Raw genomic sequence first — 21,627 nt, 5'->3', positions numbered from 1 at the left:
TGTGTTGGTAATTTTCACCCGAAATTAAGTGGCGGCAGATCAGAAGCAAGTAAATATTGCCACTAAACGGGTTCGATTTTGTATTGCGTTGAAGGATGAGAGGTAGGCACAATTTTGTATATAGTTTTGGCAATATGTATTAAATCTGTATCCTGCATGAAATTCGCATACAAATGCAAATACATATCAATACATTACAGGTAATTCTGTATAAATGGCAACTCTGTTGGTAAATGAAAAAAATAAACACAGTCTAGATGACAGACAGGATGTTTTTGATAGGGTAACGTGGCGCCATCATGACACATGTGAGTACTGTCCCAAATAAAGGAATATTCGAAATGACAGTTAAAATGATTGAAGAATCTAATTTGACTGTCCTGTCTGTTAGTCTGTGCTGTTATCTTGTCGTTGTCAAAACAACCCTGCTCGAACCCACTTGTACATTGCGGGCAGATTTTCCCCCAGACGGCTGGCTATGTCTGTCAGCCATTTTTGCCGGAATTCTGTGGAATTATGGCAGAATTCCGGCAAAAGTCTGGCAACAATATGTGGAAAAAACTATGGAAATTCTCCAGTAAAACTAGCCCAACTCCTCAAATTGAAAACGGCTCAACAATGGACCTCTGTCTGCCGGGTTTGTTGAACGAAAAAAATGGCATTCGGTTCAACGGTCTGTTTCAAAATCGGCAAACGAAGGTCCCGTGTTGGCCTCCCGTTGAACGATTGATTGGACGTTCATTGGACCAATGATCCAACGTATTGGATCAACGAAGGACCACCGTTTAACGTTTTTTTTTTTCTAAGAGAGTAGTTATTTTCCGACTCTTAAAAAAATTTGTCAAAATATTCTAATTTCACACCTTTAGTAAAAATTTCTTCTTTCTTTTTATACTTTGAGTCAAAAAAAAAGTCAGCAGTTTTTCAAAAAAGGACGAATCTTACAAAAGTAAACAAATAGTTTTTCTCTCTCCTACCAATAAATGCTTCAAAATCCTACATCCTCATTATTCGGATTCTACAAAAATCTCAATCTTAGTAATACAAAAAACTATAAAGGGCGAAACTATCATTCCATTTGTTTACGTAAGTTTCGCCCTCCATGTTCCATGACAACAAACAGGGCGATACTTCAATTGCTAGTAAGGAAGGGCGAAACTTTTTTTTTCTTTATTTCAGATGGTTCCCGAACCTTCAACTACTGGAAATAGTAAATGAGACGATGAAATTACTCCCAGATTTGTCTTAGTCGCGAAAACCAGACAATTTCATGAAAAATGCGCAAGGGCGTATCTTCACACAGGAAGCATAAAAGTAAACAAATAAAAAAAGGGCGAAACTCTTTTTATGTTGATTTATTCAGTGGATATAGATAGAAAGTGGTAAAATTTGCATGCCTTTTGAAGATAAACTAACAATTCAACGATTAAATTGATCTGAGAACAAACGATAATTTTTAAATAAGATTTAAAACCAAAATCGAAACATTCATCGATGTTTTTCTCCATTTGCTGTCAGTGTTAGATTCACCGTTCTTTGAAAAACAGCTGAAGTTACAATACATTGTCAAACAAAGTACACGGAAACCTAAAAACTACCTATTATTTGACATCTCTTACTCAATTTTGAGTTCTTTTGAATCTTTTCTTTCATTTACTTCTTCCATTGTTGTCAAAATACAAAGAGCGAAACCACCCAACAACGAGAGTCTCGTTCAATAAGCTAAAATTGAGTAAACCGTATCAACCTCAAATTGAGTCATTACGACTCAACTGTAGAGTAAATATAACTCATCTTTAAGTATTTTTTAACGTGCCTTACGGAAATTACCTAGAGCCACTTTACCTAAAATTAGGTTATTGAACGTAAACACCCCCCCCCATTTGGGTGGAATGTACTTAGGTTGTGTTGCGGTTCCGTCGTTTATCTTGAAGTTATTCTTACGTTCTCTGTATTCTAATTCCTAATGCCATTTTAGATTTAGTGCGAAATAAATCCAAATAACAATCCATCCGTCAAACTATAAAATCGCATTTTTGGTTAAATTTGACTACTCGATAAAAATAACTACTCGGTTGTAAAATTTGAACTGAAAGTTAAAATAATTTGCAAGATGGTCCACAGCCTAAGTATATCATGAAATGATTCAGGAACATATGCATTCGGATATAATGAACAAGTTGCATTGATTTTTTTTAAATTTATTTTCGTTTCGATAATTTAATATTTCATTCTATTTTCGCCCGTGATTCACGTTCAAGAGCATTAACCCCCCAGCTGAATATCTAGAATGCATGCGCGGTTGGACAGTGTAATACAGAAAATATACTTCTAAACTATTTCAGATTCCATACCTTAACATTTTATACATTGCCTTTATTACGTTTGTTGGTGGTTGCGTCTATTATTAAAATTCATATTGCATAGACCTACAGTGGGGTACCATTCAATATATTTTTTGGCATTTTATTCCGTTCCGTATTTTTTAAAATTATTGTGTTATGCTTTTATAGCCGAATGGGTAGCTTCATTTTATTGAACATTCTAAATTCCTACGTATATTGGAATAACCTGATACATACCATAATTTCTGTATGTATGCGATAGAAGATTCTTGTCGACCTGTCTTTCGCTACCACTAGGATTTTATTATTATTTAAATTTATTATTTTCCGAAATCGCCTAAAATATATTAAATTAAGTTGGAAACGAGGGAGCAAACATTTAAGGTTCTCACAACTCACATAATTAAAACTAATGCATACGAATCGCATTCTCTTACTCACATACATTCGAGTCGCGATCAGAAAATTATTAGATTAACTTCACTAATATGATACAAACTGAGTTTATCTGGAGATTCCACGGAATTGAAGAATTAGCAGTGGAAGCAATTGTTGGACGATTTCGAATTGAAGAGGTTTGCGAAATTGGAAGGAAATATACATGTTCTCCAAAAACGAGCTAAACATGTGCAAACAGAACTCAAAAGCGTCATTGAAACTATTCTTCAATAGCTCAATAACCAATGGCTTCCAAATGAAATACATACATGCATATTTCCTTCCAAAAACATCGCATCAGTCATGGTTTTGATTTTGGTTACTTTCCTATAGTTGATGAACGTTTGGGCGATGGTTAGATAGTAGATATCAGTAGTGTAATCAAATGGTAGTGCATTAGATCACATACGGAAAAAGTTTTTTCCGGATGTTCAAATTTATTGCTCGAACAATCAAATTAAATATTCATCAAATATCAGAAGTTTACTATGTTACGACATTTTAATTTTCATTCTTCGGTAGTGCTTTGAAAACCTAGGCTTTGTTAAATTTAATTTATTTCAGAATTTTTCGATATCGGATAGTGTCATGAAAACAAATTTTGTTTCGATCTCTTGCTGCTCGCAATCGAACTTGATCAATCAATCATGAATCAGATTACCGAAAACGATGAATTATCGCCGAAATCGAATGAAAGGAAAAAGGTAGAAAATGAAAACAGCTCCTTAGGATAATGGAGGAGCGCTCCCATCGGATTGAGGTGAAAATCTTAAAATTGCCTACTTAAAGTTCTACGCTGTTAGTTCAAACCACCCGCTACTACCGTTGTCTACATATACAACAAAACTAGAAACCAGACTCAGGCTAACTCTCAAGGAAATCTCATATCACCCATGTGCCGCAGCTGATGCAAACTGTTCTGGGATACGGTCCTTTGCGGTGGTTGCCGCGGATAGTACAGATTGTGCTGCGAGGATGAACGGTGGGGATTCTGTTTATAGATACCCTCCGGTGGGGAATATTTTCTTGGGCGGCGTTCATCACTGAAGCGTCGTCGTTTGTTGTGGTCATCATCGTCTGAGTACTTCCGGCGATTTGGGTTGCTATGGTTGCTGTCACTGCCGCTGTTGTTGCTGTCGTTTGAAATGCGCTTCACATGACTAGTGTCGTACATGTAGTAACGGTTTGTGTGTTGATAGTCGTCCTCCACAACCTCATCATCTTCAAACGTTCGGTTGTCTTCATAGCGGTACTTGCGTACTCGGGTATCTTCCGGCCGACGTAAATCCTCATCGTAGTCGTATTTTTTCTTCGTTGAAGTTTGACCTTGGGCTATGTTAACCGAATCGTCATAAACGAAGCGACTGTTACCCATTTTTATAGTAGGTTTGCTTATTGGTTTAGACCACACTGAATCTTGCCCATACAGATCCAAAACGGGCTGAAACTGACTCTGTCCAGTGAGATTGTGCGATGATCTTCTCCAACCTTCTTCGTACCTTCTTCTAGTGTTTTCATCTTCAATCGCTTGCCTTCGTTGTGATTTACTACTGGAACTTTCACTGGAATCCTCCCCTGAAGTACCCAGTCCTAGATCTTTTTCATCTCCGTAAGCCTTGTATGGAGCCCCAAGAAACGTTTTACTACCAAAAGCCCCAGTCAACGCCAACTGAGGGTGTGATATACAATAAGGATGAGGATATGCTTTTTCTACTGCGGACATTTTAAGTTCATCTTCGGAATATGAAGTACACGATCCTGGGCCAAAAAGTGACAGCAGCACCGGTAGCAGGAACAGTCCATGCATCGCCCCAAAGAAGATCACCAAGAATACCATTTTGAAGAATACCAAGAAAATATAACTACCAGCCAATAAAAGCGCTATCATCCCCAGAATGGTACTAACACTACCCTGTACGATAGGCATTCCAAGGCTGTAAAGTGCCTGTCGGACTCGTTCATCTGGGGTTCTAGCCTTGCATGACATATAGGTGTAGCATATGTGCGCTGTGAAGTCAACCGAAAATCCGATACACATTATCAGATTGATCATCGAGATCGAGTCTAAGTTAACATCCCACAAGCTCATGTAGCCAGCAACCCCAAGTTCAATGCTTACAATCGAAAAGGCAACCCACAACGAGCAGAGGAAATTCGGAATAAAGATGAACGAGATCAACATCATGATCAATCCACCGATCACCATCGATTGGATTGAAGTGGGCCGAACTAATTCGAACTGATCGAAAAATACGAAGTAAGGATGAAAAACGGTTGCATTCAACGGCGAATTTTTGCAAATCTGACGTAGGTCTCTCACCATGACTTTCTCATGATTGGTGTCGGTGATGTTAATGGCTTGAATCATGAAACGTGACGCTAAAATGCGGGTGCCATTTTCGTTGAATTTCACGTCCAATGAGAAAGGATTTGCTGGGAACAGCCATATCTAGAAATAGAGAGAAACAATAGATGCATTATTTTGTTATCAATTACGCTAAAACAACACGATCCGACTAACCTCTTTGAGGGCGTCTATGAATGCCTGTTCACTGTCTAACGTCAGATTCAAATAGTCATTATTCCTGTCCACGTACGAGATAAACGACCGCAACCAAGATTCGCTATACAGCGGTGACGTGATGTAGGACGTGTTTTCCAGTGATTGCATCAAATCCTCAATTTGCATCTGCGTAGTGGGATCCGAGTAGTTTAAGTCACCGGTCACGATCACTTGAATCCGATACGGAAATTCACGGTAATACTCGTCTTCAAGGTCGAAAAACTTCACCGAATACGAGTCTTCTTTGGAGAGCTTCCGACGTTCCAATCCTTCAGTGATGTTGGTCAATCCGTAGCAGGCCCCCCCAAGATAGGCTGCAAAGATCAAAATTACTAATGCCTTCACCCAGCCTCGGTTGAGAACGTCGGCGACCTTGTCGCGGAAGAACTTCATCAGCATATGTTCCCGGTTGTCGATTGGGTTGTCCGGATCGTCGTGGTTGATTCCACCGGTGTTGAACTTTCGGTAAAGCCATGATCGTTTCTCTGTGTGTGTGTGAGAATGAAAAGTAGTTGATTAGAGTAAATTCGTTTAGCAATTGACATGGATTTTCATTCAAATATGCGATTTATGGGAATGTTACTGCAACACAGTTGTGGATTCAAACACAGTTACTAAAAAACCAGCAGAGAAATCATTTTGTGTGTGTAACTCCAGAATTTAACTGAAGAAAACGTGATAAATCATAATCGACGTTCACTGATTCGAATGAAACTTTATAGTTGTCTTCAGTATAACAATCGTTGTAACTCGAAAACAATTACTTTTGCATTAATAGTGTCCTAGAAGAAGCAATAGGATATCAATAGGGGACTCTAAACAAACAAAAAAGTTTAATGTTTCTTCAAGAATTAGAAAATAAATTTAAAAAAAACTTAAACTGATTCCCCCCTTTTGAAAAGTCAAACTCGAGTCGAAAGCGTATGAAAAGTTTCATCTAAATCGGAGTAGACTTGCTACCCATTTCTGAAATTGCTCGAGTTTACAATTATACATTCACATTTTTGTTGCGTTGAAAGAAGAGTTCCGTTGAATTTTGTGGTATAGTAGTCGCTAAGCTTTCGCATAATTGATGCGTTGTAGGAAATTGATCGAACTACAGTTTGGCCCTTATTACCGTGCTCACTTCCACTTTCACATTCACTTCACTTACGTGTCACTTCACTTTATTTTACCTATTACCAGTATCACGCATAGTGAAGTGATCACTGTGGTGGAGAAAACTAATTTTTTCAACAAAATGTTGGTGGCGTGATGGTAATAATGACATCAAGTTCATCCAAGTATTTACTTTTGTCTCTAAAGCGACTTTCGTAATAAGGACCTACATTCACTTCACTTGGTTTTCACCGTGAAGTGATACCCATAATAAGGGTCACAGCCACTTCACTTGGTTTTCACCGTGTAGTGACACCGGTAATAAGGGTCTTTAAATTTATAATCAAACGTAACAGGACTATCGTAACTTTCTATTTGCAGGATCAAATCAATACAACTATTTGCAGGATCTCATCAATACTGCAACTTACAATTGTTTCGATGAATTTTGAATCAATTGCTGCCCAATTAACCCTGTAACTCGCAAGGCTGCCTCAGAACAGCCTTTCGTGAAAGAAATTTCAAATAAAACGTACGTACGTAAAAATTCGAACAATTGTGTGAGAATTACTTGCTGTGATTTGCGACTTGCTGGTTAGAGGGTTGAGTCTCTATTTGGCTTAAGGGTTTATATTTTTGTTGGAAGCCATAATTTAGCTTCAATTGTAGTTTTTCAAAAAGTAATCTACATGGACCATGCTGGACAAAATAGTGGATTATTACCGGTAGGAATGCAATGGTTTGGTGTGCAATTTGTGGGTGTTGAGTGTTTTAGAGTCCATTATTTGTGATAACAGATACGAGAACAGCGGATGTCCACAGACGTTAAAACTTGTTTAACCTTGACAAAGGCATATTAATGGAAACATATCAAGACAGCTTCTGAAAAAGACTGGTCAACTTTGCAAAACTGTTAGTAAACAGCCTGTGCTGAAGCTAGTTACCCGCATATGATTAAATGGCCACTTCTTATCGTACAATAAAATGAAATGTCACGTTGAACTATAGTAGAGTATAACAGAGAACAGAACAGTGAAATAAAAATGAATTTGTGCAAAAACTAAGCTCGTAACGGCAACTATCGACCGCTAAATGTTAAAGCCGGGTATAAAAAACGATATTAATAATTAATAAGGAAAAATGCATAAACATGTTTTGTGCACTTTCACTGATTGAACTGACTGATCTCAAAAAAAACTAGCTCGAAGAAAAACTAACTCGAGCCCTGATCTGGAAGGATTCTTATGCCGTTTTACATTGAAAAACACTGGTGGCGTGGTTTGCACTGGCTTTGCACTTTCGAGCAGATAGGCAATATTTTGACAGTGTTTCATTCCCTCTTAAAAAACGTTCAACGGTGGTCCTTCGTTGGTCCAATACGTTGGATCATTGGTTCAATGAAAGTCCAATCAATCGTTCAACGGGAGGCCAACACGGGACATTCGTTTGCCGATTTTGAAACAGACCGTTGAACCGAATGCCATTTTTTTCGTTCAACAAACCCGGCAGACAATGGCTTTGTACGCTAAGGTATGGAATGTAATACCGATGTAAATTCCTTAGCATAAATGAGTAAAGTAAAGTAAAGTTCACCACAATGAAATCTAACAATGATATGAACAAACATTTCAAAATTTGATTCGAAGTAATAGAAAGTCTATTCAACCGATTTGACAACCAAGTGCCACATTCCTTTCGATTCGGCACGTCAAGATGAGGAAATATTAGTTTGTGTTAAATTATATATTTTAATTCGTGCTTCAAATAAGCGCATGAAATAAAAAAAATAACCAAATTATGGTAGATCACGGTGTAGGTTTTGAAATATTTCAATGCACCCGTTTAGGCTGTGAAGCATTGTGCGAATATTTTTGGTTAAAATTTGACAGATTTTGTAATACTGAAAACAATGATCCAGAAAATGCAAGTTCCAGTTGATAAAATCGCTCCTGTGTTATCCATCTAAAAATGCCACAAGTAGAAGTAAACAATTTTATTCTCATGGAGGTTTTTTTTTTGAAATTTTTGAAATGATTTGTGTATGACAATTATCGAATTTTGAAATAGGCCATACTTTAGCTGAACCATATTACTTGATAGAAATAACCTACCGATATGAAAATTTCGACGTTTATTAAATTAATTCGCGAAATTCTTAACAGCCTTGCATCGTACACTGAGAAAAATACTATAGTAGCCGTAACCTGTTTGTCATGGTCATTTCAACTATATGCTTAAATAGTAACAACGGCCATGATATGAGATTATTCACCATCTGTATTGTATAAATTGTACTAGATAACAGAGACTATAACTTGAGAAGACTGTTTGTATTTATGACTTTTCTGGTATGGTCATTCTAACAATGGTTATTAGATCTCAAAACTAAGAACAAATAGATAAAATCACCATCACAAGGAAGGTGAAATCGCTCATGATAAATTTGAAAAGCGAAGTAGTTATTGCTACCATATCAGTATGTTCTTCTTTACAATGTACAAATGTTACCATGAGTACATATGTAGTTGGCTAGAAGATTGCGAAGTTTGGAAACACTATTCATATTGTTTATATGAACAGAATTCATGTGGTAACTACATGCTCGTATAGTGTTTTTTCAACCGACTATGTATTTTATTTAAGCTGACTATACAAATTGTCAATAAACGCATCTATTTTTTTATTGGGCATAAAAAAGTTTCAGTATGGCTGAAAATTTCGTACGTGTATAACATAACTGGAGTGATGGATGCAAAGTTTTTGTATTTTGTGATTGTGCATAATTTTTCATTTACATTGGTCTTGAAGATAATTAATGTAAGTTTTATAGTCATACTCGTTTCCATCGTTGAAATTGAACTTTTCAACTTGTTTTCAGTCAAGTCGAATCGTTATGTAAATGGACGTCTTGTATATGAAAAATAAGTCAATAAACAACATAAGCTCTTTATAATGGGAGAAGTAGCAAGATATCTTAGTCCGGTAATCTAGCAGGTGTTGAGGTTTACTTCTTGACTCGGCTGTTGATTTCATTCTAGCTGCTCATTCTTGTTCCGGGAAATACTTCACCGGATAGTGATCCAGATTCTTGGATCAGCAACTGCAACCGCAGTCATGCTTCTACGTCAATCATCAACCTTTCACCAGACAACGGCGTAATGAGTGATGCAGGATTGAACTGATGTCACCACATGAGCTGAAGTGACAGTTTCCAGTTCCAGACGGTGCTGTTTCCGACTACGACACGATGCACCTGCCACCACAGCATGAGTATTCCTTCCTGATGAGGACCCTGAGTCAAATATCGCCATTCCCGTTGGAAGCTTGCTATCTGAAGTGGGAAAACATTAGCAGTGGAATCAGTAGCGGTGCAGTGATTTTACATCTTATTAGATGCACATAAATGGAACGTCGCAGTTCACGCTAATTTACGTGGAAGAACATTTAATATTGTGTCTAAAACGCCATGACATGAAATTCATTGAAATAAAAAAAACCTGTTTTAATCCACCTAGTGGTGTAATGATGCCTTTCTCATGTACTTATAATATTGTGGTATTCTATTCAACATTTTTCTCTTCGATTTTTGAAAGAAACCAAGAGATTGTTTATGCATAACATGTTTGTTGCATCCGAAAATATTTTAAGTGACGGTGTACAATAATGAACACACTTTACCCTATAATTCCGGAACCGGAAGTCGGATCCGGACGAAATTCAGGAATTCCGTATGTGACCGGAAGACCTTTCATTTGAATCTAAGTTTGTGGAAATCGGTCAAACCATCGCTGAGAAAAGTGAGTGAGATCTATTTTGGTATATATGACCACTATTTCCGGTACTTCCTAAACCGGATACCGGGAACCAGGATAGCCTAAATTGGATTGTTTAGTTGCCTACTGATAATGACTATCGATTTGTGTAGTTTTGAGACCAGTTTAGAAAAGTTTTTACGTTTTTTGTTTCGCCGGTTTAAGAGACGGTGTACAATATTGAACACACTTTACCCTATAATTCCGGAACCGGAAATCATATCCGGATGAAATTCAGGAATTCCGTATGGGACCGGAAGACCTTTCATTTGAATCTAAGTTTGTCAAAATCGGTTCAGCCATCTCCGAGAAAACCTAGTGAGTTTATTTGACACATACACACGCATACATACACAAACACAAACACAGACATTGCTCAGCTCGATGAACTGAGTCGAATGGTATATGACACTTGGCCCTCCGGGCCAATTTGCATTAGTCGGTTTTTCAAGTGATTGCATAACCTTTCTATATGATAAAGGCAAAAAGAACACTGATAGTAACCGCGGCGACTTGAACCGAAAAAACCATTGGATCGCAAGTACGTCTGTTAATCGACTGAATCACAGAAGCTTGCATCTGCTTGGCTGGTAAAAGGTGCATTTAAATTCATCCAGTCGCACCTGCTAGCAGAGCGCAAGTTACAGTCGAAACCAGTAAAATTTAAGCTAATCTAACATTAATCCATTACAAATAAAATTTTCCGACAAATTAGGTCTTTATGAATTACATCGTATGAGGGATTGAGTCACCTGTGAAATTCAAATTTTTTGGAGTGTAACCATCATATTCGTAATAGTTATTCAGACAATATTCTGTTCAATTTTACTGCTCTAGAGGCAAAGCTTTATATAGTAAAAATGAACTTGACCATTGTTGAAATCATCTGATTGAATTGTCGGTTGAAAACCACTATACTCGCATGGTCAACATGATCCCTGATATAGTAACTGGTACCATAACATTTTTCTGAGTGTAGAGAACAAACATCCAAGTTGAAAAAAAGTTTCATCCAAAACCTGAGTAAAACATACAAGTGAAAACTATTTAAAAGTCACTGCTTCGAACGGTTCACCATGAATCACATTTTGCAAGCTCGAACGAAAATGCCCATAAGTGATTGCTAGAACTTTTCAAAACGGCAGTTAAATTTCCTATCTACACCTCACATGGATTCCTGTTCTCTAAGCTCAGTTAAATAGTTTGATTACTTGTGTAGAGAGTTCTCCAAATAATCATCAATTAATTAAAAATAAACGACAGTTTTTATTATTGTGTGATGATGACGATTAGTAAGTTGTAACTGGCGGAAGTCATTAGTGATGATGTCACGCGAAACATTCACGTTTACTGTGCACCGTCGAAGATTATTGGGATCAAAAAAGTTGTTTAATTGGTGACGAGATTAGAAACGTTTATAGAAAGTTTTTTTTTAAAGAAACGAGACGCAAGTGAGGTGTTCAAAATGAAAGAACAAGTTTTGCCATAAGCGTCGGATAGATTGAAACGTGTGAAGAAGCGTGGCCAATACTAGATGTTGCAGACCTGTTCAGTTGCAGGTATGTAGCTGTAGTAATCAATGAAGTAAACAGACTTATACTAGGAGCAAAAAGCACTATGGAAGATTTATTGCCTTTGATTTATAGCTGGTTCGTTCATGGATCCATAGTAAAGTGATATGGCGAATGACTGTTGCTCTTGAGACGGAGGGTGCTACACCTTTCTGGTTATGTATGAATTTCGTTGCTCAGTTTGCACCGACAATTCGCAACATAGTTTCAGACTGTCTGAGACTCAATTTCTTAGTTGAATCACAATGGTTCTTTAGAAATGCTTTTTAGGATCGGTATGTGCAGTAACACCCTTCTAGACAGAACACTCTTAGATTATATTCATCGCAATGCTCCGTTCGTTCTGCGACGATCACAATCCAGGAAATACTCAATTGTCGCTTGTTACACTGACTATCCGAGCCAAGCTATGCGATATGAAACACGACACAAACTTCTGCAACAGTCATTGCACTTGGCAGTACGGCATTCAATTTGATAAAAGAAGATTGTTTTTCAACTCGTTCACGCATGGTGTGTATTTTCGTCGTTATAATGAATACAAAAAATGTATCAATATTAAATTTTGTTTATTTTGTTAGTCCATAAATTCGGTCTTCTCACTAAATGTGACACCATGCTAACGAACCAGAATATGTAATTGAGTGTAAGGGTTTGGACCGCAAGTACTTTAATGGGCATTGCTGAAATTTGGTTCAAATCTCTTCCGTCCGTAAATTTAATTCAATCTATTTGATATAAATTCATCTCTCTACATAGTGTGTACACGTGCTTTCAAATCTAGGGGAGACCGGAGCTAGTCCGGACACAGGGTTAAACAAGACAGCTTAAATATCTTTTAAAGCAGCAATTATTTCAATCAATGGATTGACTTTGGACTGATAGACTGACGTCAGGTAGCTGGATGACGCTGAGTAAATTCAGTCAATGGCGTCAATCGTGTTCGTGTCAATTACTGATTTATTTACTGATTTTTTTTTATTTTCTGATTTTTTGGGTATATTTGATATCTGAACATTGTAATGACGGTCTGGTTAGTTCTTTCATATGTTTATGTTATTCCGTGCTGAATCCAGTGATTATTGAGTGCTGTCGATTACGCGGAAATTAAATTTATTTATGCGTCCCGTAATAATTCAATAAAGACTCAATAAAGTCAGTTTCGATATCAATTGTTAGGTACTGCAAGGCCTTTGGGTTTCGGGACAATTTATTCCCAGCGAGCATTAAGTTATCTTAAGATTTGGCACCCTACTGCATTCTTTCTTCAATTTTCTGTAAAACTTTAAAGTTCGGTTTAGCCCAACGATTCCAAAATATTGGATTTCGGATTGGTCGCTTTATCGTGACTTGGTACAAAAACTAATACATGTTTTTCCAAGTTACAAATTTTGGGTTTTGAGTTGGTCACTTCATCGTGGTTTTCTACGGAAACTAATGCATATTTTCCAAACCACAAGTTGGGAATTGTAGCTGAAGGGTGAATCTATACAATGGTATAGCTAACTTGGATAAGAACCTAGCTGTAATGGATGCTTTTCTCAATTTTCCAAAAGTCCGATTTAGCCCCGGTTTCCCCTACTAACAATGGTTGTCAAATAACATGGTTCGGTCAATGGCTTGATCTTTCAAAATAATTATTACGATGCACTATGCAATAGTAACTCGGTAAAATATTGTATTCATGTTATGAAAATACATCATGAACAATAATACTGGTATCATGAGATATTTTACTGCAAATTACTAATTAGTATAATATTAGCCTTATTTCAGTGAGGATTTTCAATGTTATTCTGGGATGGATGATTTCAGATTGTGACAATATTGAATTATACAGACAATAATCACTTGATATTAAATTTTCCTCCCGGATTAGCGGTTCAATGCTCAGGACCAATTGTCGTATTGTCGAGCCCCGTCTTGGAAGTATTCTTAGTAACATTAGGATTGTAGTACTAGTCATGCAATGATCAATATCCACAAAAGTAATGTAATTTTAAATGTGTAAGAATCTGTGTTATTTGATAAAAGTTATCACATGCCATATTCTTCGGTAATATTTAGGTGGAAGATGAAGAGCCTGAAGGTAGAGTTAGAATATGTATTGCACAAAGACTGATACTACAAGCGCAAGTGGGGCTCGCGTAATCATTAGAATTGGAAATATAATTAATCTGTATTGTACGAGTAAAAGAAAACTGATCCTGAGAGACATTTTGTCACTAAATAAATGCTCTCTGAAAAACACAGACAGAAGAATTTTTTACGTACGACAATCCCAAACATCGAGAATCGTGCGATAAGTCTGTAAAATTTTAAAATCGTTCTGGAATATCAAGGAATATCTGGAAATTTGATTTTGAGAAATCAGTTGACAATAAGTCAATTGTTATTCCACACCCTTGTCATTTCAACTAAAATATTGTTGACTAAACTAATATATCTGATGATTTCCTTATAATTAGATAGGTCAACAGAATGGCTATTTTCAAATGCAGTCAGTTGGCTGAGAATAAGGACGACAAAATGCAAATGAGCAATTCCACGCCAAATCGTACAGAAATGGCAAAATTCCGGTATGACCACCTTCAATTTGCATGTGTGTTCGATATAGTAAATAAAGTATTTTTCACTGATTTAGAGATTTTTTGATGTGGAACATATCTATGTTTTCTATATAGGGGTGCAAATTAGGCAACTCAAGAAAAAATACACGTTGAAATGTGGTCAGGTTTTGAACACTTACAGCTCAGTCAATTTTGTATTATTTATATATATTATTTCACCATTTGATTGGAAGTTTAAAGTTTCGAATTGAATGTATCAAGCCTTGTATTTTCAATTATACATGATTGAAAATTTTGGTTAATACCAAGCAGTGCCCTATTTTGTCAGGTAAAAATATAAGACACTATGCTGCCATAATGGATTTCCCTTGCGGAGACGATGGTTTTGAAGGAGTAAGCTATCTATTAACTGGGAAGCATCGCTCTGATTGATCAGTTGATGCAAAAGCGAAGCTGTAGAGAAGTACGCGTATCTATAAATATAACCAAAATTATTGCTAACGTTGCAGTATTACGTGTCACTTCCGGTGAATCTCTCAACGGGTGAGCACGTTGTCGGGGCCACCGAGAGGGGGAATTTCCCCCGGGCCCGGACTTTTCATGAGGCCCGTAAATTCGAAGATTTAAAATTTTTTTGCGTTGCTCATAATGGAACTTACCTTGGGACCTTTTTTTTTGCTCGTTCAATCCTCCAAGATAGAGGTGTTTTCAAAGGGGGCCCGTATTGAAATCCCCCCGGGCCCGTTTTTTTTTCTCTCGGCGGCCCTGCACGTTGTATCGTGATAGTACGGTAAAAATTCCCGTATTTCACAAGAAAGAAAGAATTTTTATCCGTACTTCGTCGACTCGATGTAGCCACACAGAGAGATTTTCACTTGTAGTCCAGTGAAAAGAAAGTCCATTGGACTATGAACGAAAATTAACCGGGATATAGCCTTAGGGTGAAGCTAGAGTGGGCGTGACACGCGACGCGATGCGTAACGCGAAAGTTCTCCAATGAGAGATAGTAGCGAGTGTCAAAGTGACAGTAGTAACAAAACAATATAATTTAATTATATTCTTGTAGTGTCAATCGCTTCAGCTCTATCCGAAGTTGTAGCTTTTTTGCAGAATACAAATCTTTCTTACACGACAATGTTTTTTTCTCCAGTAGTTTCAACTTTCGAAGTTCTATTTCCAGAAGTAGTGCCGATTGCTTTTTCTATTTGGATTCCTCATCCACTTTCTTGCTGAGAGGTGGAGTAGAAGCGCAACTTCGCTAGTTCAAATGTTTCAATCCGACTAGATGCCATTTCAAATAACCCTTATCGACGGTATCAATCATGTCGTTGTCATTGTAATGTACAGAAGACTTTATATTCATCGAAGAGTTTTGTGGATATGTTTGATGGCGTAAAATGCCTGTTGAAATAAATAAAAATTGAAATTTTCATCGAAATAACTCGAAATATTCTCAAAACTCATTGCACTTTCATTGATTGCACATGCCAGTAATTTTTAATGTTTTCGAAATCTCTTTCCAACACTTGCGCATTCCGATGAAACTGCTCTGATTAGAGCTTTGATAACTATAAAATTATCTTCTTCCGCAATAACGAAAAATAATTAAAATAATTTCGTCGCTCGTTAATCGCATGAAAAACTGTGCACGTGCTGCTTCGTTGTTTGTCGCACCGAAAATCGCTTGTCACTACGCAACGCCTCGTGCTTACTCTGAAATACATGTTAATTTTTTGCTATAAACAAATGAACGAAACACATAACTTTAATGATCGCGTCGCGTATCGCGCCCACTCTGGCTTCACCCTAAGCTGCTATGCCATCAATCGGCGTCTCCAGAAGAAAGAAGAAGAATAAGTATCACGTGTAACATGTCAGAGGAAGGTAGTTGCTAAAAAACAAGACACAAAGCGCTATAAAACGATTTGAAGTTTTAACTGGTTTGCTTTGATCTTGTGTCATGCGAGTTTGGATGAAATGCTTTGTTATGTCGTTTTCACCTGAGAAATTTTCAAATATCCCAGAGTAAATTTTAGGGCATATTCAGTAGTGTTCTAGTTCTAGATGAATAATTTATGCCAGTTTTGAAATTCAAATCGGGATATTATAACAAGAAAAACTGACAGCCCCATTCGTGTTTTACTCGTGTTTCGAATATAGAAAAAATAGAAAGGCAACGTATGCAGGTTTTAAACTTGACAGAAGAACTGTTCGAAAAAGTAATAAGTAAAGCATGGCGATTGATTGAACTGTTTGATTGAAAATATCGATCATTAGAAATTTTAGTTACCTTGTTTCACATCAATAGCTCGAACAACCCCAAGGGGCTGATCCTTGTATTATTTCACTCAAGACTAATTTTTGAAAAGGGCGTACCTATGTGTTTTAAGCCACATTATTTTTAAACAATTATAACCTAAATTTATAGCTTCTACGGAAATTTTGTCTAAGAAGAAGAAGTAGTAGGTAATAATTTGTCCTTTGTAAAATTATACACACTGAAAAAAATCTAACAGTTTTTTATAAAATCAAAAATAAAGTTTATTTTTAGAAATTCTCATTATTCTTATTTGATACTACAAAAAACTAATGAATATTTAAAAAAGTTGGAGAGAGTCGTTTTTGCTCGACATTTGCGTACTCGACGAACTGAGTAGAATGGTATATGACACTCGGTCCTCCGGGCCTCGGTTCAAAAGTCGGTTTTCACAGTGATTGCATAACCTTTCTATATGAGAAGGGCAAAAATTACAAAATGATGTATACCAGAAAGATTGCAAAGAGTAGTGGATAACGGTGAACAATACTTCAAATAAGGATGCTGTAACGATGTTCTAATAATATATGAACACCTAGCAAATCAGAAATGACAGTCTTGAAAAAAAAACAGCAATCAATTAGTTGTACCAATGTTTGCGATCGCGTAATTTTTCGCGTGAGAGCTGCTGAACTGTCATTCTACGATACAACTCACATTGTCTCAATGACGGACTGAGCAATGAATTCATACTCGACTGTTCGTTCCTAACTGCACGATCAACCCAATTGACAGTGACTTTAAAAATGTCATGGGATTCTCGCTCACTTTATGAATGTGTTAGTGTAAAAGTTTGGTGACTTACGACATTTCATTACACTCCAGCTATAGGAATTGACGATACTAACCAAGGACCTTGGTCCAAGGTAGGTCTTATTGTTGGTTTCCTCGCAACAACAGTTCACGTTGGAATTCTGAGAAAAAGTTCTATATCTCCGAAAAACTACATAACTACACACTTAAAAAATGTTACATCTTTATAGATGCACATAAAAGGAGCGTCGCGATTTACTTACATTCACAATACAAAGCATTTAAAGATAAGTCATATCATTAACTTCACAGTTGTTTTAGCTGAAACTCACATCGATACAGACGCAAAATTTATGTTTGCATGTTAGTATATGTAATATTGTGTCATCACCGAAGAAATTACGGCATACTTGAATTTACGTCAAGCGTAAATTTCATTTTTTCTAAGAGTGTACCAAAATTTGATTTCGAATTAAACAATAGACAAGTACTAACACGTTCAAAATAGGAGAAGAAGAAGAAAATGAGTTAACAATTCAGTTCGTCTTTTCTCACTAAATTTCGACTGATTGCCTGTCTGTTTCAACAAACTTCGCAGCCGATTCATAGCGTACAGGATCATTGCATGGCTGGTAATACGATCCTACTGACACTAAGAACCCTTTCAGGCCGAGGCTCGAACATACGACAACTGGCTTGTAAGACCAGCGCCCTATGCATTGAACCGCCAACCCGGGAATTATCGCAACCAGTACAGAATTAATAAATGTTAGCTAGTTGTTGGAATGTTTGATTGTTCTCTATATTGCAAAAGCCCAGTTGACACGCGATGTAGGTTGTTATAAACTTGCCACAGTACACTGTTCTCGTCACCAGAATGCGTAAATGTTCGTAGTTTAGTAAAAATTATTTTAATCTAGAAATCGAAAAAAAAACATTTGCATTCACGTATATGCGAGTCATCCGAACTAACCATCAAAACCATATCATCTATCATGATCGTTTCCCACGGATGCGAACCGTGATGATTGAACCAAACAAACCTTCCATTAGACCGTTTAGCGATCCTCCACAAAAGTAGTTCCTCAAACCGGTTGCCCTACTTCCGATCTACTATGTGTGTGTGACTTGGAATTCCATATGCGCCTCTTACGGTACCGTGGCACCGGGCAATGCTTTACCGACTAGATGTACTCGGATATAATATCCACCCGTATAATATCTATTCACCGGTCGGTAATTGCAGCTGTACGCCAAATATTACGCGATGAGTAAATGGCTCGACACTTGCTCCGATTGAATTGGCGCTAGTGAAAAGGATGAGAGAAGCGAAAATATTCTGCAAATTGCAAATCGTAACATATTGGATAAGGAAGGTTTATTTTGTCACTTATAGATGTTTTAACCACTGGCATCAAGTTAACATTTTCTCCCCAGATCCCCACCACAAAATATAATTCACCATCAAGTATGATACTGTTTACTGCTGGTAAGATTATTTAAAGTTATGTTACGCAATCCTGGAGGTAATTAAAATTTCTTGATGAGTAATTTACTAACGAATGTCAAAATTTAATAGCGAATGTTTGTCATTTAAATTATGTCATTTGTACTGTTCAAAAATTGGAGAGATAAAAAATAATGACAAGGATGACATATTTAATATGATTCATCGTTTGCAATCATGGAAGCTGGTGAATATTTGCAGCAAAATCTGCCCTTCTATTGACATCAACCTCATTAACATATCAAAAATCTACACATTAAACATATATCCTAACGAAATCGAAAGTGTTCAGTCCGGTCGTTGGTTTGTGGCTATCAGCCGTGTCCATTCGTCTTTCTTGCAACAGCAAGTTCAACTTGAACTTGCCGTGACTTGGCCATATTCTGTTTAGGAACAGTTTTCTTCCGAACCTGCACTCCCGGCATAGTGTGACTCATTGAGCTGTTTGGCAAATTGTTCCTCTCACCTGCCGAATCGCGCCCACTGGTGAAACTGGCTCGGAAGTATTCCGTGATTTTTTTGCCAATCATGGAAAAGTGAAAGAGAACAACCGGTTTATCGATTGTGCTGATGATCGGTCTGGGAAGGTACGGGCTCCACAAAGACCATTTTCACTGACTTTTGTGGAATATCTTAACACTTTGGTGGAATTCATCAATTACAAGTTTATCTTTCCCGTCTTTGTATAATTCGATACAGGGAGAGCATATATGTCTATAGTTATTTTTTTCTATGCATATGGAACATTTGTTATTTCGAGAAGGTCGAAGCAGAACAACTGGTAACTGCGGTCTTTTTCTTTCACGCCGGTCAACTAGCTTTGTGGTTTTTGTCTAGACATTCCCCAAAAGGAATTTCTCGTATTTTCTTTCTTCATCGTGTGATCGCCCTCCGGTATGTTCGATGATAAACACTTTCACGCTCATTTGATTTGCGACTAGCTGCCTGTGCAAGGTGGGTCGCCACTTAATTGCGCCTGGTCTGGTGGGTTGTAGTTGTGGCTTTTTGTCCAACCTGCATAATGGCGATGGAATATGGAGGGTCCCGAAAGTTGTTTGGTACATGCATTCAGTTCATGTTACATTTGTAAACAAAGATGCAATAAAATATTCTGTTGTTGTTTTGTGTTCATCAGCGCAAATAAGCTTATATCGACGTTATCAATTTTGTTCGATGAAAAATAATAACTAATCGATTTATACACTTGAAGAAGGCTATACCTTCTTATGTGATTTTCGGTCAAGATACAAGAATTCCGTGCAAATCACTTCTACCTATGCCAAACAGATGGCCACATGTCAATATTGCCAAAAAGCTGTTCAATACGGTAAGCCATGAGATAAACTGGACAAGGAGACCAGAGCTTAAAATTGTCACACACTCTCAATGAAAGAAACCATTTCAGCAGTCTCATTTTCAATGTTTTACTGTCTCATTCGCAAATGACCGACACCAGAACAAACGAAGAGAGACGAAGCGTTTTAGTTTCTCATCGAAAAAATGAGAGAGCAGAATTGCCAACGTCACTCTTTCCTCTATGACAAGACGAAACCAAACTAACGTCTTCAGGTAGCAACAGCAGAATTGAAATTTTCATTCTTGCATCGGTGTATTGAAAATATGTGACGCTTGGCTATAAAAAGTGACTAAAATATGGCAAATCGAAGCAATTACATCCCAGAACTTCTTTGGAAACCAAAACTACTACAAATTCGAGTACCAACAGTTAAAACTTATTGTGAAACCTTTTTCTGTCGTTTTCAATTCTCACAGCTTTGGTTGAATATCGACACTGAATACTATAGGATTTTCACTGAAATCTGCAAATGACTGAAAGGGCAAATGAAAGAAAAAACACAATTTTGAAACTACTGTCCCGCTTATGTCATTGACTGGACATGGATTTCGTCCTCATAGTTTGCAAGCGAAACTGAGAGTGACAATAATTTCTTGTCATTTTCGTTTATTTTTCAGTCAATGAAAATGACTTTTATTAGCTCTGAAGGAGACAACTGCACCAAAGGACAACGGTGCTTCCTTCACACCAACCCACAGTGGTTCAAAAGCGCAATTTCACGCTCTTAATTGATAACTGATAGGAACGAAGTTTTTTAGGTACAGTATCTTCAGCAAAGTTGCTCAAAATGATAGACGCCATCTTTTGGTTAATTTTATTTATGTGAATAATCCCCCTAAAAGTGAGATAAAAATATTATTTTAGTTCAGAGCTAACATAGGGGCTATGTAACTTCGACAAAGTTGTTTAGAAAGTTATTTCAAACAAATTTGCTGAAGATATTATTCCCGTAACTTGAGTGTAATTCATGATACAATGTATTTCCTGAAATAGGTGTTCTAAAACCAGTTTTTGTAAGAAAACACGTATATTTTCAATTTATATTAGTTTTTCACGTTATACAAAGTTTTTCATCATTAAAAGCTACACAATTTTCTCAAACATACTATGCTGCTTTCGTTTCAGTGTAATGAATTAGAACCATTTTTCATGTTTTTTTTACAAAATTTCAACTTGTCTATCATCAAAAGGCGCAGAAAGGTGCAGATGGGACTACTTACATATTAAACTACTTCAAAAGAGCTCAAAAACCACGTTCCTATGAGTTATCAATTAAGAGCGTGAAATTGCGCTTTT

At 37.0% G+C, this 21,627-nt stretch overlaps 1 protein-coding gene across 1 annotated transcript in view; it reads right to left on the bottom strand.

Moving 5' to 3' along the window:
• Window positions 1-2,190: 2,190 nt before the first annotated feature.
• The window catches only part of LOC131433736 (patched domain-containing protein 3), a 165,584-nt gene continuing 146,147 nt past the window's right edge, over window positions 2,191-21,627 (bottom strand). The window contains exons 8-9 of the mRNA XM_058600315.1: window positions 5,305-5,831; window positions 2,191-5,232 (exon numbers count right to left, since the gene is read on the bottom strand). Coding sequence (XP_058456298.1) covers window positions 3,655-5,232; window positions 5,305-5,831 — 2,105 coding nt within the window. The 3' untranslated portion in view covers window positions 2,191-3,654. The remainder of the gene's footprint in view (window positions 5,233-5,304; window positions 5,832-21,627) is intronic.

This window comes from Malaya genurostris, chromosome 3 (assembly GCF_030247185.1).
Source record: "Malaya genurostris strain Urasoe2022 chromosome 3, Malgen_1.1, whole genome shotgun sequence".
Taxonomy (NCBI): Eukaryota; Metazoa; Arthropoda; class Insecta; order Diptera; family Culicidae; genus Malaya; species Malaya genurostris.
This window is presented reverse-complemented; position numbering and strand designations above follow the sequence as displayed.